Genomic DNA, 25,390 nt, shown 5'->3' with positions numbered 1-25,390 from the left:
CTTTTAAAACTTGACTTGTTTTTATTAGAAGAATTAAGTGGATAGGACTGGCGAACTTTGTTGGGCTGAATGGCCTGTTCTCGTCTAGATTGTTCTAATGTTGTAACATTCACTCTGCAAAGCCGTCTATCTTCTAACGTACACAAGTGGGAAGGAATGGGTACTACAGCCAAAGAAGTGCAAGATCAGCATAGTTTGATGATCTCAGTCTCTTATCAAACAACAAAAAGACGTGGGTAGTACACATCTATTAATCTACACAACCAAACTTAATACAGTGATCCCTCGCTATATCGCGCTTCGCCTTTCGCGGCTTCACTCCATCGCGGATTTTATATGTAAGCATATTTAAATATATATTGCAGATTTTTCGCTGCTTCGCGGGTTTCTGCGGACAGTGGGTCTTTTAATTTCTGGTACATGCTTCCTCAGTTGGTTTGCCCAGTTGATTTCATACAAGGGACGCTATTGGCAGATGGCTGAGAAGCTACCCAGCTTACTTTTCTCTCTCTCTCTCTCTCGCGCTGACTTTTTCTGATCCTGACGTAGGGGGATTGAGCAGGGGGGCTGTTCGCACACCTAGACGATACGGACGCTCGTCTAAAACTGCTGAAAGATTATCTTCACGTTGGCTACCTTCTGTGCAGCTGCTTCGTGAAGCGACATGCTGCCCGGTGCTTCGCATACTTAAAAGCACGAAGGGCACGTATTGATTTTTTTATCTGTCTCTCTCTCTCTCTCTCTCTGTCTGCTCCTGACAGAGGGGGTGTGAGCTGCCACCTTCAACAGCTTTGTGCCGCGGTGCTTCGCATACTTAAAAAGCCAAACAGCCCTATTGATTTGTTTGCTCCTTTGAAGAGGAAGATATGTTTGCATTCTTTTAATTGTGAGACAGAACTGTCATCTCTGTCTTGTCATGGAGCACAGTTTAAACTTTTGAAAAAGAGACAAATGTTTGTTTGCAGTGTTTGAATAACGTTCCTGTCTCTCTACAACCTCCTGTGTTTCTGCGCAAATCTGTGACCCAAGCATGACAATATAAAAATAACCACATAAACATATGGTTTCTACTTCGCGGATTTTCTTATTTCGCGGGTGGCTCTGGAACGCAACCCCCGCGATGGAGGAGGGATTACTGTACTACTAGATGTAAGACAGCAACCAATCCTGGAGTGGCTGACAGTGACAAAATTAACTGAGTAGAAATTCGTGGATAACCACTGTGTGATAAACCAAGTTCACAGTTTATTTGTAATGCAAATAAAGAGGCAGCCGATCAGCTTATCATGGACATTTGAAAAGAAAAATTTAAAAGAAATAAAGAGTCATTTACCTGTTTTAATGCCCCTATGCAGATTAGCATGGCAGCGGTACAAAGTTTTAGTGCCAGTTTGAGCGCCAGGATGTTTCAAGGGCTGCCTGGAGGCCTACAGGTGCCCTGAGGTCAAGTAGTGGGGCTCAAACTTGCCAACGCCGAGGCACAAGTCTGTCATTTTTCAAGCATGCTTACGGTTTCTGACGCCCAAGTGCAGATGCGCACTTCCGTAACTGGTATATTATATTATATATGCATGCAATGAATGTAATTACCCTGATCTACATGCTGTCAAATGAATGAACCACACGCCGTGGTGCAATGTTAGAGGCTTCGGCGCTGACGTCTGAGGTTCAATTCCCCGAGAGGGGGGTGCAGTGAGTGTGTACGCCTGATGAGCCCAGAATTAGGGCGAAACACGTGTCGCGTACTCTTTGCATTATTTGACAGTAAACTATTTCACCCATTCTATGATCTGCTTCTCGCAACTGAAATGAGGGCACCGTGGCGGATGTTAGCTGACTTGCTGACCAACACAAGCGTTACCTGGTAGGTAACCCACCCATACAATCAGATTGTGACACAGACTACGAATGCAATGAATATATATATCTATTATATATATATATATATATATATATATATATATATATATATATATATATATATCTATGTATATATATATATATATATATATATCTATTATATATATATATATATATTATATATATATATATATATATATATATATTATATATATATATATATATATATATCGGTGGTATATTTAAAATCAGAGGAACAGGTCTGAAGGACAGAAAGCTTTGTTTTAAAGTAGCCTGCATAAAAAAAGGGAATTCATACGTGTGGCAAAGTATAGGAGTGAACACAGGAGGAAGTAAAAGAGTACTTACTTAATAGAGGCTGAAAACGCAAGTCACCCAGACAGACGGGTACGCGCACGCGAGAGAGAGAGAGAACATTTAAAAAGACTGGACTGTACATGAGCAGGTGCTGTTGAATGGTACACGTCCCGACGTGTCTGATTATTGGGAAACATAACGGCGGATTGGATGGTCAAAAGGGCTTGTGATATAAAACCAGGGTCCGAACGACAGAGGTCGTCTTATAACCGGGTCTTCAAGCTGTAGTGTAGATTTGTGCTACTGATTTATTTAATTGAGTAGTGGAGATACATTCTGTTCTTTGTGTATATAGTAGGTGCTTACTTTATTCATTTTGTTTTGATTACTATTTGTTTTGTTTGTTTTTTTTTGCCTGTCCTTCATGATTCATTTTATAGCTGGATGAAGGAGGTGGAAGAGTTTTTTTTTCTGTTTTGTTCTTTTTTTCACTTTTGATTTGGAAATCAATGTAAATATTATAACACCTGCACTGATTTTTCTTTTGGGAAGTGTCTTTACATTGGACTTTGTAAATATCTATATTTTTTTCAAGACATTTCTTTGTAAAAGAGTATGGACAGTGCTGGAATAAAACAGATTCCTGATTTTGAATATTTTTGTTTAGTCTGAGCCTCTCTTACTCCATCCCTTGGTTGCTCTGTCTCATCTACTGACACCCTAAGTCAGGAGTTGTACAACTGGGTCCTTACGCGGGGTGTCACACACTGACAGAAATCCTATAGAGGGCATTTGACCAAATAATGCAAGAATAACACAATTCTCCAGATTATTATCACACATTAAAATAATGGCTCTAATACTCTTCTCAATAAGCTTATGATTTACTAGACTGTTTTTGATTGTCATATCATTGTATGAAAAAGGACAGGAGTTCGATTAAGGGATAAAAGAGAGGAAATTTAAGATGCATTGTGGACAACCTGTTTTGATTAATAAAAAAACAAAACTTTGGAGTGGCATCATTTTAAAATGTCTGGCTGTTCAACATGTTGTTCAAAATTGTGTACAAAGGTCTTCTCACTTCTTCAAAGTCTTATTTTCCTTATAAAAATGTAGAAAATTAGAGTTTCTTTTCTTTTGCAGTTTCAGAGAAACCAACACTTGTTAATTTGATGAAGGCTGAAGTTTAGAGAGGATAAAGTAAACAATGCAAACTGCAGACACCATCAGTTTCCTATGGGCAGTGAAGTGTAGTTTGTTCCATTTACACTTCACAACAACATCTGATGGGCTTTGTCAGTGCGGCACAGAGTAATTAAACCTGAAATCAATAGCAGGCATTTGTCATGTTTACAGCCGCTCTTTCTGCTGGGTTAAACTCATCAGTTTAGTGCCGTTCTGTTTTACTGCAGAGACACGCTCCATTATTTCTTCAGGTACAGTTGAGATATTCAGTTACATGTCCAATAGTATGAATACGACAGTAAGATTAAAAGGGGCAGGCTGAATGGACAGTTACTTATTGTAATTTATATACTGGTGTTCCTGCGCTGTATTTTATTTGCATTGTATTTCTTTGCCCCATATTAATACATAAATAATTAACTTGCCTCTTAATGGCATTTCATTTTGTAAATTCCATGCCCTGAACAGCAAATCAGTGAATGGAGAAACCTTTCCTAAATAATGGGTCACTGGAGTAGGCTTGTAGCTCAAGCTTCAAACACTGCATTTTGCTATGATATTAAATATAGTGATAGAATGTCTGCTGCACTGGTAGGACCTCAGAAATAAGTGCAGTTATTTACACACTATTCAGTGAAATAGAATTGTACAAAATGCAGCTTGTCATTATCAAACAGCAGCCATGTGATCTTTACTTCTGCGTCTCATGCTAAAGCAAGTGGCTTTTAGGTAAGTCTTTATTCAATCTCTCATATTAACTCATTTCTCTGAGTTTCTCTGGGTGTCAACCTAACTGCCGTATTTTTGCTCTTTTTTATCATGATTTTTTTAGCAATTTCTACTGACAATTACCATGCCAGTCTTTTTAATTTCAAGATATATGTGCAACCAAGACATCACTTCAGTTGTTACAGCACTTGTGCACACTATCACACTCGCCAGTGCCTCACATTCACCTCTCAGTGTTTCATTACTGTTTAAACGGGTGCATGAAGACCATTGTCAGACATTTTTAAAAAAACATTTCTCTTTCCACTGCCCTGTTCAGGGTTTTGTTCTTGCCTTGCGCCCCATGCTAGCTGAGCTAGGCTCCAGCAGACCCCCACGACCCCGTTCAAGGACTAAGCGGCTTAGAAAATCACTGACTGACTGACTTTCCCTTTCTTTTTGACTATTTCCTCTTCTCATGTGTGTTTTAGTCATCCGCTCTTATAGTATGTTCTGTTATGTCAATTCTTATTTTTCTTTACTGTTTTGTCTGCACTTCTGTAGTATTTTGCTTCCTGTTTGTTGAGCTACATTATTGTACACAAGCAGTAATCTCTGACAGTATAGGACAACAAAAAGATTTAGATGATAACAGGCCATTCAGCCTAACAAAGCTCATCAGTCCTGTTCAGTTAAATAACCTAAAATTACGTCAAGTTTTGAAGGTCCCTAAAGACCTACTGTCACCCACACTGCTTGGTAACTTATTAACTTAAGTGTCTGTGGTGCTCTGTGTGGAGAAAACTTCCTAATGTCTGTGTTAAATTTACCCTTAACAAGTTTCCAACTGTGTCACCTTATTCTTGTTGAACTACAGTCTCAATCCACTGTACTACTTCCCTTCATAATTTTAAATGCTTCAGTCATTTCACCTCTTAATCTCCTTTTGGTTAAACTGACAAGGCTCAGCTCTTTTAATCTTTCCTCATAACTCACTCTCTGTAGCTCTGGAATCAGACATGTTGCTCTTCTCTGGACTTTTTCTAGTGCTGTTATGTCCTTTTTGTACAGCCTGGAGGCCAAAATTGCCCACAGTACTCCAGATGAGGCATTACCAATATGTTATAAATGTTGAGCAGAACCTCCTTGGACTTGTACTGCACACATTAGGGTGTCTATATAATCTAATATCCTGTTAGCGTTCTTAATGGCTTCTGAGAACTGTCTGGAATTTGATAGTGACGAGTCCACTATGGCTCCTAAATCCTTCTCATAAGATGTACTTTCAATATTCATTACATATTTGAATCTAACATTTTTACTTCCTTCTTGTAATGCTTTACATTTATTTAATTACATTTTGTCTACCATACATTTTCCCAAACCTATATGCTATCCAAGTCCCTCTGTAATGATTCAACAGATTCTATATTATCTGCCAATCCTCCTAGCTTCATATTATTTCCAAACTTAATCAGCGTGTTATTTATATTCCTATCAAATCATTTATATATATTAAAAGTAGTAGTGGCGCTAGCACTGTTCCATTAGTACACCACTCTTAACTTCACCCCCTTCTAGTAAGATTTCATATACCATTACCTTCTTATATTGGTGTTTGAGCCAATTTTGCCCCCAAATACAGATTACATCCTGAAGTTCCACCTTGTTTAATTTGAATGACAGCCTCTCATGTGGCACCATAACAAATGCTTTCTGAAAGTCAAGATAAATAATATCATACCGCACCACTCGGATTGTATCCTTTTGCTGCTTCCTCATGGAAGCAGTGAATAGAAACTGTATAGTTATACTGTAGGTACTGTCTGTAGATGCTTTTGAATGAAACCAACCCTTGCAGGTTTGTATAGAAGGCATCCATAAACAGTTCTTTACATGTTTATACTGTCACAGCATTAAAACTTGGCCACTTAGCAGCATGTCTGATATATTACTGCTTTAATTTTTATATGACTGCAGCTGAGACACCACCCATGTATGAAGTGTGCATATCTGCTTTGTGCTTATGGTAATCGATAAGGCATACAGTGATTGAAAAGAACAAACTAACAGTCATCAATATATTTAAAAGGAAAATAGCTTAAATAGTAGGATATGGTATGTCATGATGTAATTAATGAATCTCTCCAAGAAATGAAAGGCTAGTGTTAAAATGTTGTAATAGTGAGTGGCATAGTTCTAAACAATAAACTCTAGGCAAAAATGAATTCAAACATCAGATAAATTTCAAAACCAGGATAGTATTTAATACATACCCAGAAATGGAAACTAATATTGAAGTTAAATAATTGCATGTCAAAGCCAAAAATTAGACTGAATATTTTATTGCAAGTTCCTAAAATATTTTTTTCCTTCTCCTTTGTAGAAAAACTTAAAATGGCAAACATTTAGAGCTCAATCATAAATAAGATGGCCGTTGTAATGTCACTGGTCCGTGTTTTGCTTTGTCCAAATTTTGTTTAAAATAAAGGGAAGTTTAGTGTTAGTGGAAAAACAATAAAATATTATCGTTTATTTTACCTCGGCTCTCATCTACAAGTTTTGTCCTGAGAATTTTGGTGGTTAGTTTACAGTCATTTGGAATATAGATCTCAGTTAGTTGGAAACGTCTGCAAAATTTTGATTTCCCCTGTGGGACAAATAAAATATAATCTCATCTAGTCTAATCGCCCATGATGACCTTTATGAAAGTTCTTGCTGGTCAAAACATTGGTGAGATATATTTAATTTAATGATTTAGGAAGAGCTAAAGTAGATGATTGTTAGTTGTGTCCTGATAGGTAAACATACATAATTAAAGGAGGGTTTAGTAACTTTTTTGCATGACTGCAATTACCTTCTCTGTGCTCTGTGCTTATGACTTTGGTTAACATTGTTCTTCTGTTTCTAAGTTTTAATTACTTGTCCCAAAGTTGTTTTGTATTCTCCTTGGCTGTGCTTATTGTGTGAAATAATAAGAGTTTAGTAGCTGTGAGCATTGCATTTATAGTGTAATAAAATGATTTGTTTATACAGACTGAAGCTACTTTACTGACTATATGACTAGAAAAAAAAACTTTAAAACACTTCAGATAATTTAGTTCTGAGAAACCGAAAAATGTGTTTGCTTCAATTAATTCAATGTACTCATTAATTCATTTGAAACTGGCACAACTGTGTAGATAGGAGTGATGTTATCTTTAAGCGCAAATGCTACTGGGGTTCCTTTGTCTTTATAGCAGTACATCTTTACAATACCTCACAAGGACTGCTCGCTTATCATAGATAGATAGATAGATAGATAGATAGATAGATAGATAGATAGATAGATAGATAGATAGATAGATAGATAGATAGATAGATAGATAGATAGATAGATAGATAGATAGATAGATAGATAGATAAGCTTATTATAACAAACAACAACAACCCCTCTCAAATACACACCAGAATTACTAAAAAGAACAAAACTACATTAGTCAAGACTGACATTTTGTCTTCTTTGCAATTCTTGTGTGTATTTGAGAGGGACATTTCTTTTTGTTGTATGTTATAATATTTCTATATTTCATGAGCTTCAGTAAAAGCTAAATTTCTCCTTTGCACATGGTACACAATGAATAAGTGTTTTCTTTAGATTCAGGATTTCACATTACAGTTTAAGTGTAGCAGATCAGACATTAAATTTTAGATTTCCATGGTGTAGTATTGTGTAGGATTTTCCATTGTTCTCAAAGTATGGCATGTCATTGCCATGGATGCCATCTTATTTAAAGCACATGTCAGTCAGAACATACTTGTTAACTGTGTAAACATAAAGAGACTCAGAAGTTCTTTTGTAAGAAATATAATGGACACATATCAAAAATTATTATTTTTTCTGATGTAATTGGGGTTAAGTGCTGAAAGGGGTTTACTCCATAGCCCTCTGAAACAATTTATTTTAAGCTTTTAAATTTACTAATCATGACCAGGGCCAGATTAAGACAAAATTGGGCATGATGCTGCAGCGCAAAAAAGACCTATTTTTTCTCGCCATTGGTGTACGTGCATTCGACACTCACCGTAAATGCGCACTCAGACCGACCAAGGTGCCTTAATTGCTTGCGACGTAACCAGCCAGCCTTTATTGAACATGAATAATAATAACGACGTAGTATCGTAACAACTCGAGATTAATATCAAAATATGTAACATCAACATTTAATAGCAATTGTCTGAAAAGTACACTTAATACAGAAAACCTAACAATGAAATACATAAAATTTTGCAATTCTCTTACGAAGCAGAATAAGAAAAAATGAATTTGCAGAGACAATGGGTCAAAGTGACTCAGTTCAGGCTCTTGAGGGTAAAAATTTGTCCACGATTTAAATTTCATAATAGACCAGAATCCTTTCGAGGATTTAAAAAATTCTAAACATCCATGTCAGGCCCGCGGGCCGGCTTTTAGTTTTACCTTTACAGATAACCATTTAAATAGCCATCGATTTTTACTGTACAACTAACTTTCAAGATGACAAATTTACTATGTGGCACTTACCGAACAGTAATAAAGTGGCAAGAATCCCCAAGATATTGTAAAAACCGCAGTTAAAATGCTAATTAAACTGTTTAACGTAAAATTAATAGCATTAACTCAAAATCTTCGGTTAACAATAAACACGACGTTATAGTTACCGCACAGCGTAAAGAACAGTAGTAACTGTATAATAAGTAATGCCATGTCTAGGCGTCCGAAAGTTGGACTCCAAATTTCATTTTAAGAATTATTTTGAGGTTAATATAGCAAAGGAAAACTGTGCAGCTTCCAGAAAATTCTTGTCTGTTTTCATCTGGGCCTATTTCAGGAATGGGCCTAATGCTGCAGCATCAATAGCACCCACCTTAATACGGCCATGATCATGACTTTGACTTAAACTGTGGCATGCTGATGATTTTTAATCTGTTTTTTAAATACCCAAATTTGGACCCAGATTCCTATTACCATTTCGTATGCAGGTTACTTAACTTTTGCTACTCAAAATTAAATAAGAACTCTAAGGACCCTACTGTACTGTATATATTATTTTTCTAGTCACCTATTTATTTTAGTAAAAAAAAAAAAATCAGCCTACACTACATCCATATGTAGTATTTCCATTTATTCATAATTGCTTAACAGTCATTCTGGTGTGTATTCAGACCTAAGTGTGTGTGTGTATTTATTGATTTATTTCCTTACTTATCTACCTGTTTATGTATTTATTCAATTAAAGAGCTTCTGTACAAAGCCAAATTTCCCCTTCAGGACAAATAAAGTTTGTTCTATCTATCTATCTATCTTGAGATAATTATTGACAAAAAACAAATCTTAATTTCTATCACAAAATATCTTAAATATTTTAACTTTTTTTCAGATTGCACTTCAGGATGGACTCAAAGAAAATGTCCAACTAGCCAAAGACTATGAAACTCTTCAAAAAAGTTTGCTGGAAACAAAGACTCAAGTTTTGAAATGCTACGATGAAAAAGTTAGAATGGAGTCTTCCCTGTATGATTACCAAAAGGTATCTTTTCATAGTAAAATTTTATTCCATTTTGGATTTTTTTAGTCATCTCTTTGTAATTCAACAAAGTAAATTATGAAGGCTTTTATAAGTTCATCTGTAACATCATGGTTAGATAAATTGAATACAGCACAGATAACCCATGTTTTAATTAGATACACAAATACATCTTAATGCTGATTTTTCCAGTGACTTGCAGGATAGCAAGGAAAAAGTAATATTTTAACTCGTCATACTTACCAGATTGTGCAATGTGGGTGCGCTTACTGGTCTAACGGATGCTCACATTTTTCCCAACCTAAAGAAATACTCCACCCAAAAATGATATATTTTTATATGTTCCTTACCCCAAGTAGTCTGTAGTGATGGATGAGAAAATTTTTTAATCTCAAGTTTTTATGAGGAATGAGAGAAAAAAGTTTAGAATGTAATACGCCCCAATGGCGACCTGTGCTCTATAACAGCAAATGATGTGAAAAAAAAATCCATTGAAAAAAAGAAGAAAAAATCTCACATTACTCATGTTCTATAATCTACATGTCCGTTATCCTGCCATATGCTCAGCACTTGCAAAATTCACACATTTTGTGCTAAAATATTATTAATAGTTAATTCCAGAAAAAGCAATGTAAATTGTAAACAGGAAAATGCATGCCCATAATACTGTGCATTTGAATTGAAGACAGGACTCCTGACCAGTGAATGAGGGGGAGAGGCAGGTCCTCAATTCAAAAGAACAGGCTAAGTAACATACAAAAAATATCATTTTTAGGTGGAGTATTCCTTTAAAGTGAGGGAGAGGTGTGTGGAGTCGCTTGTACCTACGTTTTATTTTGTGGTTGGATTTTGAGTGATGTAATATTAAAATACAATTCCAGAATGAAAGTTAAAGGTTTTCATTTTGTAATGTTGACAAAATGCACATTTAGTGCAAGTCACTTCACAAAATAAACTGTGGTGTACTATATTGCATTGTGGATGTGTGCCACCACAGTGCCAGACTTGAGGGGATACGGACTGAACCAAATCGAAATGTGGTCATCTGTTCCAATGAAAATTAACAGCAAAGCGGTTTTAGTAGGAAGGCTTTTAAAATGTTTTTCATAATGTTTCAAAATTATGTTTAAGACTAAACTCCTTAAAACCATGGAATTGAATTTTGAAATTTTTATTGTCTAGCCTTATTTTCTAAAAATTAATGCAACATTAAAAACCTAGCATATAGTTTCTGTATGTCTTTACTCTCCTGTTCAATTTTAACTTAAATGTTACAGCTTACTATTAATAGATTATGTGATTTTATTTCAATATATTGTGGCTGGATGCATTTCTTTCTTTTTGGTAACATTATAAAGAAGCAATGCTTTTCAGAGAGAAACATTCCTTTTAGTCTTAAACTTTAATTACTATTTCAATTTCAGTATATTTTACTATATTGATGGTCTGTCTCATGGACAAGAATTTTGAAATAATCTCTTGCCTTTTACTTCATCATGTTTTTCTGGAAACAGAAGCCAGTTAAGGCCAAGGTTATATTTGAGGTTAGGTGTATTGATCAGAAATTTAATTAAAGCTTTTTTAACTAACTTTTTTTAATTGACAGGACTTACATGAGTAACCACACAAAGGTCTGCTGCAATGGTGATATTTAAATATGTTAATTAAAAAAATAAGGGACACAGACAGAACAAAATCAGATGTCAGGGGCAATTTTTAAATTACAAATCTCAGCTGTCAGTGATATACCATTAATTGCAGTGAATAAGACAAAAGCATAGAGCATTTACAAATACTAACATCTCTCAAGTAATCTTTGAAAAGTATAATATTTAAGCAATTCAAGGAAAAATCAAAGTACTTATATAAGGTATTTCTATGGTAAAGAAATCATAACTTTATACGGAAGAAAAAAGTCATTTTGCAAATTGAAATTATCGGCATTAGAAATATGTAAGAAAAGTAGCAGCAACTCGAGGATACTACACTGTGTGGACAGGTAGAAAGAATACAGGGTGAGCTTTAAGAAGTGTTGGGGTGCCAGCAGGGTTGTCCCTTTTCATTCCAAATATATGCAAAGCAAAATAGGTGCACAAGGGTGCAAAACAGAAACAAGAAATGTCTAGTCTCCTCAGCTTCACTGTGGTTGATAGCTCTTAAGAGCAGGTCATTCACAAGGAGCTTCATTCTTTGGTAAGTCCTCATCCTTTTATAGCCTTTTGGCAGGAAGGGGCGGAGTCAATTGCCCTCAAGGGCCATCTGCTAGCTGCTGCAGAGGAGAAAAAAAATTAGACTGTTAGCAACAGTGCCCCTTCTCACCCTTTTGGGGTATTGCATAGTTGTGATGAGCCTGGAAGGTATTCCCCTGACGTGCTTACATGATAAACGTGTCCTAGGATGAAACTAAAAACATTTGCAAAGTTGTTATGACTAATTTTATTAGTTTCTCTCAAATAAAAAAAGTATATTATGGAAGCAAATATTTAGTTACCTTAAATTTATAAAATATTACTGCTAATGATTATTTTCAAGTAAAATGAAATAAGAATTTTCATTTGCCACAATATTTTCACTTACCTTAAATTAATATTTTTATCTTGAGTCAAAAAAATATTTTACAAAGCAAAACTTCTTCACATAATATGTATGTGATTACATCATCTGTTTTGAAATTAAATAAATACTTTCATCAAAGTAAAAAACTATGAAAGAACATAGTCTAACATAGTCAGCCGTTATTGCTATTGTATATTCAGGATTAACATTTGCAAAAACACCTGACAGTAACCAAGCCAAAACATTCTTTCTCCACAATGTTCAGATATATTCAATGCAATAAAGACATTGTGTCTACTATATATAAACAATGCATAATACGTAAAGCAATTTTAGGAAAAAACACAAGTAAGGGGAATGCGTAGATCTTATTCTACAAGTGAAGATAAATAGTGAGACGCGGTATAATGCAAGCATTGTGTGTAGTATTTTTGCAATCGATGAATGTTTATTTATTTTATTAATTGTCAAAATATAGTCATTAATATTGATTGGTGTTAATTGTCGATACAAGATATAATATATACATTTTCATAGTATAGTTGCACTGATAAAATGTATGTAGGAATCTCTGGCCAGGCACACCACTTGGAGTGCTGTGATTGAGTCTTTTTTATTTTTTTAATGTAAATTCTTACATTAGAGGGTATTTTCAAGTTTAAACAAAATACACAGGCTAGAAACAAAATGTGCAATTTTAGAATACATTTGTGTGCTGATGTGGAGACAGAGAAGAGAATGTAAAGAAAGACATCTTTTTGTTTTAAGCTCATTTGAATGTTTATGCTTCAGAGCAAAAATACATACAATCTTTAATTACAGGACTCCTAGTGTATGTATCATTACATTTTATTTAGTAAAAATAATCAAAGCACCGCATGTAGAACGGTTCTTCTTCTCAATTCTTCCTTGTAATTTAATTACAAACCTCCCCAAAAAAAATTCCTTTGTATTTCACAGATAAATAAGACTCATTCCAAACTACAGTGTAGATGTCCTCAGACAAAGAAATTCAGGAGTTTTAGTGAACTTTCATAAAGATCAGTAAACCCATGTACTGTATATGTACGGAATAACTTACTTTGTTAGTTCAAACAATAAACAAGTGATGCTACTTAATGAGAAGAATATTTGAAGAAGATTGTAAAGAACCATGTAAATTTGAAATGTTGAATCCATTATTTTGTGAAACATTGATGTGTTTCACAAAATGACAGAAAGGACCCTTTAACGTGTATACTGCAGAATGCTAGACTGTACAGTTTAATTTTCACGAATTGAAATACAAGATCATGGAGAATCAAGGCTTCTCAGGAGCACTGAGAGTAAGGTGGTAAAGCGCATTGGATGGAGTGCAAGTCCATCGTGGGGCCGATGCTCACTCCTTCTGTTTGGAGCTACTGTTAATTTAACCTGCACGTGTTTGAGATCAGAGGAAAACAGAGTACCAGCGAAGAGAACGTACAAAACTTCACCCAGGAGGGGTCTAGGCCAGGCTATGAGCCCACTACTGCCACCTTGCACGTAAAAATATTTGTACAATTCAGTGTTATAACAAATGCTGAAGTTTTATTTTGGTGTTATAGTAACTATTTACTTGACATACTTTATGAAACTCATTTATTTTTTGGACAAGGAGGTAGAGAATGCATGATTAAGGAATTCAGCCAAGAGTACAAAATACTATTACACAGTCTGATGGCAAAATGTTTTTTAATATTTGTAAACAATGTCGGCAAAATAGGATATAGTGGAAAGAAAAGACATTGTCGTTAAGCCTATGGTATTCTGTAGACTAAATTCAAAGGGTCAGATTGAGTTAAATGCTTAATTTAATAAATTGGTAAAGTGCTATTTCTGACTTTCTAGTTCAACTTTTAACAAGACTTTAACTGTTTCAGCATACAGTAAGTGGAAATTATGGAACAACTAAAAGTTTTACAACTGCTTTTATATGTTAAATTTTCAGCCTTTTCATACTTTAACTGAAATTATTTATGTCTTCTTCTTCTTCTTTCGTCTGCTCCTGTTAGAGGTTGCCACAGTGGATCATCTTCTTCCATATCTTTCTGTCCTCTCCATCTTGCTCTGTTACACCCATCACCTGCATGTCCTCTCTCACCACAAACCTTCTCTTATGTCTTCCTCTTCTCCTCTTACCGCAGCTCTATCCTTAACATCCTTCTCCCAATATACTCAGCATCTCTCCTCTGCACATGTCCAAACCAACGCAATCTCGCCTCTCTGACTTTGTCTCCCAACCATCCAACCTGAAATTATTTATGTAATATACTTTTAATCTCTGGGTGAACAACCTCATTTAAATATAAAGGTAACATAAACGCATGTATAGAGATTTACAGTCTAATAAAAAGTAAGTATGGTCTGTTTTGATCCTGTGGTTTTTAAATATCACAACATAACCCACAGTCAACAAGCCCTAAAATTAAATAAATTCACCCTCAGGTTATAAACAACAGAACAAACAGGAACTTTGTCTTTATTTGTTGAACATAAATAAGCCATCTGACAAAAGATATTAATGAAAAACATGTTTGCAGCAGCTGCGGTGGGTTGGCACCCTGCCCGGGATTGATTCCTGCCTTGTGCCCTGTGTTGGCTGGGATTGGCTCCAGCAGACCCCCATGACCCTGTGTTCGGATTCAGCAGGTTGGAAAATGGATGGATGTTTGCAGCACCAGTGTCATGGATGTCCTCCTGACAATAGCAACTTAATTTGTAGAATTAAATGGAATTAAATTTCAACAGCATAGTACAAATAGTTGGGAAGAGCAAAATATATGTGAAAATGCGAAAAATATGTACCCCAATAATAACGTCCTTAGTTTTCATGGTTTGTAGTCAGGAGATAAAGTGTCAACTTTATTTTTTTTTTAATGCATGGAAACACGGATTCTGTCTTGGCTTAGTGGCTCCATATCATCAAAGTTCAGGATGAATGGGTGGATAACACACTTGTAAGGTAACTGCAACTTAAATGAATTGTCTAGTATATTTACCATATTCGTCCGTTTCAGAACTTGTTGTTTACAGCATATGCACATTTATTTAGAGCATTTTCAAGCACGAAATATTTTATTGAACTGATTAAGTTATTCATTTGAACAATTACCTGTATATCCTTTTGTCTGTCTTGCTATGTAGGTGTTTTACTTCAAAACCAGTAGAGCTGTACTTGTATGCACCACTTGGAAGGTATTGCATGTAAAAGAATTATATTATAAAGTATGGAGTGTAAGTGCCATCTCCCAGTCTCATTTGAGAGTTGCTGTGTTTTCAGGAAGTGGGTATAAAGTTTCTCGTATTCTGTCTCAATAATCATGTGATAAATAATAATTACATCATTAATATTATACTTGTATATTTTATTTCATTTATACAGGTATATTGATATCTACAGTATATATGTATATATATACTGTTTCTGCATATTTTAATCTGAAATATACAAAGCCTCCACCTTAAAAGCTTGTTTAGTTCTGCTCTAAAACCTGTGCAGGTAGAAATGAAAAAGAATACCACAAGAAGGTGCCACCAACACCGTACACTCATACAGATATTCTGCCACCCCACTGAGTCCTATTATATAATTTTGGTCATTCAAGCTGTTTGTTGCCTTCAATGGTCCATGAAATCCAATGAGGTTTAAACCCAATGAAAATGATAAGGTCATGCTGTATACAAAGGCACACAAAATACAAAAGGCAAACCAAATGTAGACTTACATATTATATATAATTTTTAATGTTTACAATTTTAGGGTCTATAAATAGATGTAACGTTCTAGCACAATATAAACCACAATGACTTAATTTCAATGTGAAGAGTGATTTTTTTATTATTATTATTCTGGATTCATGTGGTTAATGAACCAAGAGATCAGGTAGAATGGCATATTTATTCTGATTGACAACATTATAGCAAAGAGCCTGCCTTCGGCAAGTTCATTATTTTCTGCTTGAAAATCTGCAGGTAAGATTTACACACACAAGAACAACAAAGAGACAAGAGAGGGCAGCAAAAATGCAGAAACTCTTCCTAAGAAAATATAGCAAAGAAAAAAAATGCACCTGAAAAGCGCTGCAGCTGTTTACTTCAAAGATATGTGGCTTTTTGTAGTCTTTTCTTATACATGCTGTATTTTATTATGAATAATTCATATCACCTATATTTAAATAAATGCACTAGGATTATTTTTTCAGTAAAGCTATTTTATGTCTTTATGCTGCTGAATATTCATTAATTTGCCAGCCAAATTCTTTATTGCAGTGCAATCTGTTCTTCCAAAACTGAGCTGCACTTTAATAATATAAAGAAGGAAAGAGGAAATAATGCAGTAGCACAGTGAAAGTATGATCAAAGGGTAGGGAAGCATATTAAAGTACATTAGGCAAACAATTAGAGCTTTAAACTATATAAAAGCTTTTACATACTGTATCGTGTAATCTAGTAGCATAAAGAAGACTTTGAAGCTGTTTTGAATAATACAGTTATCATTAGTCTAGTCTCAGGCTGCACAAAAAATATAACTTATTTAAGCAACACAAACACACGTGCAGCAGTAATTCCCAAATTACAAATCATTTGAAAAATGGCATGTTTGTTATGAAAATGTTATAGGTGTGTTTGATTGTCAGTTGAAATACCGTAAAATATTTGTAATTTAAAAATTAGATTAAAAGCAAATTTTATATTCATTAGAAAAAAATATCAGTCTTAAACCCATGTAATCCAACTTAGGATCAGAAAGGCCAAAGCCACACAGATTCAAATCAAGAAAGGTGGATCTGTGAGGCGGCAGAGCTAAACGCTGCATCACCATGCCACAATTTTGTATGTACAGAATTCTTCATATATACAGTTTATAATGAACTATAAATGTATAAATATTTTTAATTTTGTATAATGTAGCATCCCCTCTGAAGCACATAGAAATGGGAAGTTTCAAATCCTTTTTAAGATACTTAGATAAAAATCCACCATTAGTGAGCTTTTGTTCCCTGCACTGGTGTAATGCATCTCTGCTTTACATATGAATATATATATACTGTACAGCTCAAGTCAGAGGTTTCCATACACTTTGGGGGAATACTTTGACATTCACTTTATAAATCCGCCACAGATTTTTTACTAACAAGCTGTAAATATGTCATATCATTTAAGACCTCTGCTTTGTGCCAGGCAAAAGTATTTTTTCCAATAATGTTCACAAACAGAGTATTTCTCTTCTCATTGAATACATCACAATTCCAGTGGGTCACAAGCCTACATACACTTTAATATTTGGTAGCATTGCCATTAAATTGTTTAACTTCAGCCAAATGTTTTGGGTTGCCATCCACAAGCTTCTTACAATAAGTTGCTAGACTTCTGGCCCACTCCTCCAGACAGAACTTTTATAACTGGGACAGGTTTGTAAGCTTTTTCAGTTCTGCTGTGAAATTTTTCAGTTGGATTGAGGTCATGGCTTTGTGATGGCCACGCCAATACCTTGACCCAATTATCCTTAAGCCATCTTACCATAACTATGGAGGTATGCTTAGGGTCATTGTCCATTTGGAATGACCCATTTGCGATTGAATTCACCTTCCTTGCTGAGCTCTTGAGATGTTGCTACAGTGTATCTACCTCATTGTCCTTCCTCATGATGCCATTGATTTTGTGGAGTGCACCAGTCCCTCCTGCAGCAAAACACCAATCAGAATATGCTCCTTGACAGATGGGATGGTGTTCTTTGGCTTGCAGGCCTCACCCTTTATCCGCCAAACATAACAATGGTTATTATGGCCAGACAATTTCACATTGGATTCATCAGACCAGAGGACATTTCTCCAGAATGTAAGATCTATGTCCTCATATGACATTACAAATTGCAGTCTGGCTTTTTTATGGCAGCTTTGGGGCAGTGGCTTCTTCTTTGCGGAGCAGCATTTCAGATTATGTCGATATCAGAGTCATTTTACTGCTAATATAGATACTTGTCTACCTTTTTCCTCCACCATCTTCACAAGGTCCTCTGCTATTATTTTGGGATTGATTTGCACTTTTTGTGCCAAAGTATGTTCTTCTCTAGGAGACTGAATGTGTCTCCTTCCTGAGTGGTCCCATGCTGTTTATACTTGTGTATTATTGTTTGTACAGATGAATGTGGTACCTTCAGGCATTTGGAAATTGTTCTCAAAGATGAATCAGATTTGTAAAGGTCCACAAGTTTTTTTTCTGAGGTCTTGACTGATTTCGAACCATAAGTACACACTAAAGTGTATTTAGCACATACTTATTAAGTGTTTTATCACCAGCAATGGAACAACAAGAGTAAAGAAATGGCCAAAATGGACAAATTAGTGTATCACTAAAAAGTAAGAATAAAAAGATCACTGAACAAGAAAATGAAAGAACAGCCAAATATTTTTAATTTAGAGGAATACCAAACACTACAGCAGTGGACCAAAACTGAATTTGAAAGGTTAACAGATAGACTGAAAAAAGAATTATGAGTGAAGCCAAAATAAACAGCAAACTTTATTTGATTATTACTCTAAAACAAAGCTATTAAAGAAAATTTAAGAAACATCTGAGATACAGAAAGAGAAATCATTGAAACTGATAAGTAAAGAACAAATGAAATAAATAAATATTATTCCGAAGTATTTGATGATGAAGAAATAAATGGAATGCTTTAGGCTGACTTTAAAGAGTTTAAAATTGAAGAGTTATTTGTTTTTTGGGCCTTTTATATATTAAAGAACAACAAAACCCTTAGAGCTGTTGGGATTGTATTGATTGTAGTAAAAGAAATGAAAGACAGTATTTGTAAAGCTTTACAAAACCCATTTCAGCAATAATTTTACACTACATGGGAGAAATACTTGGTGATAGGAAAGTTGCAAATGTGTTTCAAGTCTACAACAAGGGAGACAAAATGGATCCTGCTAATTACATACCAACAGGTTTTACTTCTATATTATGGAACTATAATAAAAGAATTATAAAAATGCATGTATATAATAGTTCACTAAATAACAGTCAGCATGAGTTTATCAGAGTCAGATTCTGTTAAACTAAAGCATATAATAAAATCCCTGTGTGCATCCAGGTGTCCGTGTGTGTGTGTGTCTTCTGGTGAAGTGCGCATGTGCGGGGCACGGTGTGATGTGCGATATTACTGTCAGAGAAAGTTAGAGGCGTTTTACGGAAATACAAACCAGTATTACTGCAAGAGGAAATTAAAGGTACACAATACAGTGACGCATATTACAGCCACATACAAGCCAGTATTACTGTCAGAGGAGATTAAAGGCATATTATCGACGCGCACGCCTGTATTACCGCCAGAGAAATTTAAAGGTATATTACGGATGTACAAGCCAGTGGACGTACAAGACAGTATTACTGTCACAGAAAATTAAAGACACAAAATACACGGCGGCAGCCCACGAAGAACGGTCAGCTCAGCAAGTAAACATCAGCAAAAGAAAGGCTGAAAGAAAGAAAATACGACCAACAAAAAGAATGAGGTCAATGTCCCTTGCCATTTAATATAGACTGTTCCTACTAATGTTTATACACTATTGTTCTAGCGCCCGTTATTGTAATGGGCTAAATGACTATTATGATATAATTTACTTAGACTTTCAGAGGTCTTTTGATACAGTCCAGCACCAAAGATTAATTCTGAAACTGGAAGCAATTGGCATCAGAGGTAGCCTTCAAAGCTGGATTTCAGGATTGCAAAATTCTTCCAGCTGCATAGCAAATCATGTTATCATGGACACCAGAGGAAATTAAAGGAATTGTATTTAAGACTGAAGCCAGGAAGGACTTCTTTGTGCAGAAAGTTGAGGGAATCTGGAACAAACAACCATCCTGAACTTTAAGAGCCTTGAAAAACCTTTAAAATGTATCTGGATAAGATATTGGGACAACTTAGTTATTATCTACCAAATTAGCTTGATTAACTTAATGGGCCACCTTCTTATGTTGCTTTGAATATGCAGAATAAATATATAAGTAAATAATCAGTAAATATGTGTTCAATTTAAATAATTTCTTTAAAATTGAGAGCAGTGTTAAATTACTGTACTTCAGGAAGAAAATTAATATTCTCAATTCAATTCAGGGACACATTAAGCATGAACCAACTGAGGAGGCCTACTCATGCACAGGTATAGGAATTCAAACACAAGATGTTTGATCTACGAGGCACTAATGTTAACCACTTTACTCACACTATGATAGCAAAACATGTAATGTGTTATACAAACACTGAAATGATTAACTAACCCCATAAACACAATATATTGTATTATTAAGTAAAGACATATAGTAACAGCTGAGCCAGAGCAGCAACACAGAGTGTCAGTGTAACAATGAGAAACTGTGCTGAATTCATTAATCACTGGCATAAATGCAGACTGTTAAAGTTTATGTAAAAAATTGGGAATGTTTATTTAGAAATCTAAATATTATAATAAAAAACAAAAAAATATTTAACATAAGAGAGGGAACAAGAGAATCTGAAAAATAAAAATACACAGTTACTCATATCTGGAAACAGAGGATTGTTACTTTTGAATAGTTGCTTTCCAAACAATCAAAAAATCAACCCCAAATTGTGCAAACCTGACTATGCCACAACTTTGCCATTGAGTCAGTGGCTATTTTTTTTCCGACTTCCACTATCTCTACATTAGCATATCATCAGAGTGTTGCCTCTTTCTAGTTCATAGATGAAGCCTAAACTAATGTTGCATCCAATGATCAGAACTCGGTGTATTCTGTTCCCCAGTTAAGGGTCAGTTGAGTTATAAAATAGGCGTCAAGGTCTCTAAACTGCTTTCCGGACATTGTACTGCCCAGGCAGTGCCTTGCAAAGCACAACTGCAAACACCCTCCAGGCAGATGATGCTGACAGTCCACTCAGCAAGACTTACCTGGCAAGACAACAACAACAACAACATTTATTTATATAGCACATTTTCATACAAAGGATGTAGCTCAGAGTGTTTACAGGATGGGTAGGTAAAGATAATAATCAATAAATAGTATACAAAAGATAAAAAAATGCACACTTACATAAGAAAGATGTTTAATTAAGAGAAATATAGTCTTTAAAATATACAGTTATATGAAAAAGTTTGGGAACACCTCTTAATTCTTTGGATTTTTGTTTATCATTGGCTGAGCTTTCAAAGTAGCAACTTCCTTTTAATATATGACATGCCTTATGGTGACAGTAGTATTTCAGCAGTGACATTAAGTTTATTGGATTAACAGAAAATATGCAATATGCATCATAACAAAATTAAACAGGTGCATAAATTTGGGCACCCCAACAGAGATATTACACCAATACTTAGTTGAGCCTCTTTTTGCAAATATAACAGCCTCTAGACACTGTCCTCCTATAGCCTTTGATGAGTGTCTGGATTCTGGATGGAGGTATTGTTGACCATTTTTCCATAAAAAATCTCTCCAGTTCAGTTAAATTTGATGACTGCCGAGCCTGGACAGTCTGCTTCAAATCATCCCATAGATTTTCGATATTCGATATGATATTCAAGTCAGAGGACTGTGACGGCCATTCCAGAACATTGTACTTCTCCCTCTGCATGAATGCCTTTGTAGATTTCGAACTGTGTTTTGGGTCATTGTCTTATTGGAATATCCAACCCCTGCGTAACTTCAACTTTGTGACTGATGCTTGAACATTATCCTAAAGAATTTGTTGATATTGGGTTGAATTCATCTGACCCTCGACTTTAACAAGGTCCCCAGTCCCTGAACTAGCCACACAGCCCCACAGCATGATGAAACCTCCACCAAATTCGACAGTAGGTAGCAGGTATTTTTTTTGGAATGCAGTGTTCTTCTTCCGCCATGCAAAGCGCTTTTTGTTTTGATCAAATAACTCAATTTTTGTCTCATCAGTCCAAAGCACTTTGTTCCAAAATGAATCTGGCTTGTCTAAATGAGCATTTGCATACAACAAGTGACTCTGTTTGTGGGGTGAGTGCAGAAAGGGCTTCTTTCTCATCACCCTGCCATACAGATGTTCTTTGTGCAAATTGCACTGAATTGTAGAACGATGTACAGATACACCATCTCCAGCAAGATGTTCTTGCAGGTCTTTGGAGGTGATCTGTGGGTTGTCTGTAACCATTCTGACAATTCTGTACATATGCCGCTCCTGTATTTGTCTTGGCCTGGCAGACCTGCTGGGTTTAACAGCAACTGTGCCTGTGGCCTTCCATTTCCTGATTACATTCCTTACAGTTGAAACTGACAGTTTAAACCTCTGAGAGAGCTTTTTGTAGCCTTCCCCTAAACCATGATACTGAACAATCTTTGTTTTCAGATCTTTGGAGAGTTGCTTTGAGGATCCCATGCTGTCACCTTAAGAGGAGAGTCAAAGGGAAGTACAACTTGCAATTGACCACCTTTAATACCTTTATATCTCATGATTGGACACACCTGTCTATGAAGTTCAAGGCTTAACGAGCTAATCCAACCAATTTGGTGTTGCAAGCAATCAGTATTGAGCAGTGACATGCACAGCCGGTTTTTCATATTTGATTTAATATCATAAAACTAAATTCTGCTTCACTAAAAATCTTTGTTCGGAAAACACACCAATACTCAGATGTTCCAAGGAAATTAAAGACATACCACTGTTATCTTTTTTGTTGAAAGTAGAGTCAATTATTTTGCAGGCTGAGAGGGGTTCCCAAACTTTTTCATATTACTGTATATATTTTTTTTAAGATTCTAAATGACAGTCTGATGAAAAAAATCAGGTAGACAGGAGAAAAAAGAAAAACCCCTGTTAAGCTATAGAAAAAAAAAGGGGCTTCAAAGGCCAAAAGACCACCCTGCTTCCACTGGGCATTCTGCCTAACAGAAATGTTCTTAAGTTGTTCTTTATTGGTTCTTTTTAAGCTTAATCGTAGAGGATTTGACACAGTGGGTCTTGTGACAAGTTGGGGTGTTTGCTTTCAAACATTACAGGCAGTTGCACGGAAATTTGATTTGGTGGTGGTGGTCTATAACGTCACCATCATAGAACCAGAAAAGAAATCACAGAAAAAAAAAGGTTGTAGAAAAGTGGCAAACTTTACATCTGTGTGGAGGATGATTACGTAATATATCTTGTTCTGGCTATTCATTGCAAATCATCAATTTCTTTTTTTTATATGGAGCATTGGATATTGCATAACATTATAATTTAGAATTGTAAGTTTTTGTTTTCATTTGTTCTTTCAGTGTGTTCTGGTTTAATATTAGGTTGAAGATCTGATCACATTCACTCAGAATATATACAGTTATGTTGCAAAGCAGGCAGAATGTAAAACTTTAAAACAACTAAGCAATTGTTAAAAGTAACAAACTTGCAGTGTCATCTACAGAACATCTTTGATATGCATAGCTTTGATGTGCTTCAGAAAAAGGATCAGTAAAGAAAGAACTTTATGGATTGTACAATACATTCTCAAATCACTAACAACTCCTCAAGAATACAGTATATTGAATATGCTATTCAATAATGATGTTCTATGAGGAAAAAATGAAATATTTAAATCACACATTTAGCACCCTGCATAGAATGCATTTATGAAGGAAATCGAAAACACCTTCTTGCCCATTTCAGAGAAAATATGATATACAAGTAGAAATTTGAGGTACTTTGTTTAATGATTTCCCCCTTTTCAGTTCTCAGCTGGAAAACTCAATTGTTGATAAGTGCATTTACTCCTTTAGTTTCCATGCTGGCAATTCTTGCCATGCTCACATTACTTTTAAAATATGGTAAATGTTTTGTGTCAATTAAGCAGTAAAATAAAAACGGTCACAAACTAATAATAGCAGATATGGTGTTGTGTATTATACTGTGTTAGACACTTGCATGTATTTTATTGGGTTCATAGCATTTCAAAAACACATTAAAATGCTTCTTAACAATCTCCCTCCCACAGTATGCATTTATGTATGCACAGTGAATTCAGAAAGTATTCAGACCCCCTTCACTTTCTGCACACTTTATTGGGTTGTAGATTTAGTTTTAAATTGATACATTTGTAATTTTTGGCCATCAATCTCTTCTCAGTAACCCATAATATCAAGTCAAGTCAAGTTGGGGAGCATGCACTGGTACAAGTTGGCAACCTCCCAGGCAGACACGCAGTCCAGTCCCACCATCCTGAAATGACCCTCTATCTGCTGCAGCCAGGTGTTACGTGGGTGACCCCTTGGCCTGGTCCAGCCACTTGGGTCCCCAACAATGAGGATCTTATGAGCTGCATCACCCTTGGGGAAGCACGCCACATGGCCGTAGTGCCGAAACTGAAGCTCCCTCAAAATGCAGGTAATGTGCCTCATTTGGGACTCCATGAGCAACCGCTCATTCGACACAAAGTGAAAGGATTTTCTGGAGAGACACAGTACCAAAGGAGTCCAGTCTTCGTCTCAGGTCACTGGATAGCGTGCATGTTTCGCAACCATATAGCAAGACAGGAAGCACCAGGACACTAAAGACTTGGACCTTTGTCCTTTTGCATAGATACCGGTAGCGCCACACACCAATTTCCAGCGACCCCATGACCCCCCGTGCTCTCCCAATCCATCTATTGACTTCATAGGAAGAGTCACCAGAGACATGAATGTCACTGCCAAGGTAAGTAAACCTCTCGACAAGGTCAACACTCATTCCACAGACATACACGCAGCTGATGGCTGTGCCCAAGAGGTCATTAAAGGCCTGGATCTTGGTTTGTATCCAGGATACTCACAAGCCAAGACACTCAGACTCCTCGCTCAGTCTCTCGAGCGCCCCGATCAGAGCCCCCATTGACTCCGCGAAGATCACAGCATCGTCAGCAAAGTCAAGATCCATGAATCTTCCTTCACCAACACATGTCCCACAGCTGCTGGACCCCATGACCTTGCCCAACACCCTGTCCAAAAAAGCATTGAACAGAGTAGGAGCAATAACATACCCCTGACGAAACCCAGAATCAACTGGGAAAAACACAGCACTCACAGTACCAGTGTATAGGCTGGCCATGATATCCAGCAACCCTGAGGGGATCCCGCAAAACCTCAGGATGTCCCACAGGGCAGCTCGATCAACTGAGTTAAACGCTTTACGAAAATCGACAAAGGCTGCAAATAAACTCTGTCGATATTTGCTTTTGCGC

General features: G+C 35.9%; 1 protein-coding gene across 1 annotated transcript in view; it reads left to right on the top strand.

Annotated features, from left to right (window-relative positions):
• The window catches only part of LOC127528466 (coiled-coil domain-containing protein 178-like), a 357,301-nt gene that overhangs the window by 202,038 nt on the left and 129,873 nt on the right, over positions 1–25,390 (top strand). Inside the window, exon 10 of the mRNA XM_051929352.1 lies at positions 9,474–9,623. Within this exon, the coding sequence (XP_051785312.1) occupies positions 9,474–9,623 (150 nt within the window). The remainder of the gene's footprint in view (positions 1–9,473; positions 9,624–25,390) is intronic.

Source organism: Erpetoichthys calabaricus, chromosome 6 (genome assembly GCF_900747795.2).
Source record: "Erpetoichthys calabaricus chromosome 6, fErpCal1.3, whole genome shotgun sequence".
In the NCBI taxonomy this organism is placed as follows: domain Eukaryota; kingdom Metazoa; phylum Chordata; class Cladistia; order Polypteriformes; family Polypteridae; genus Erpetoichthys; species Erpetoichthys calabaricus.
Note: the sequence above shows the minus strand (reverse complement) of the source record. Positions and strands in the feature narration are given on the sequence as shown.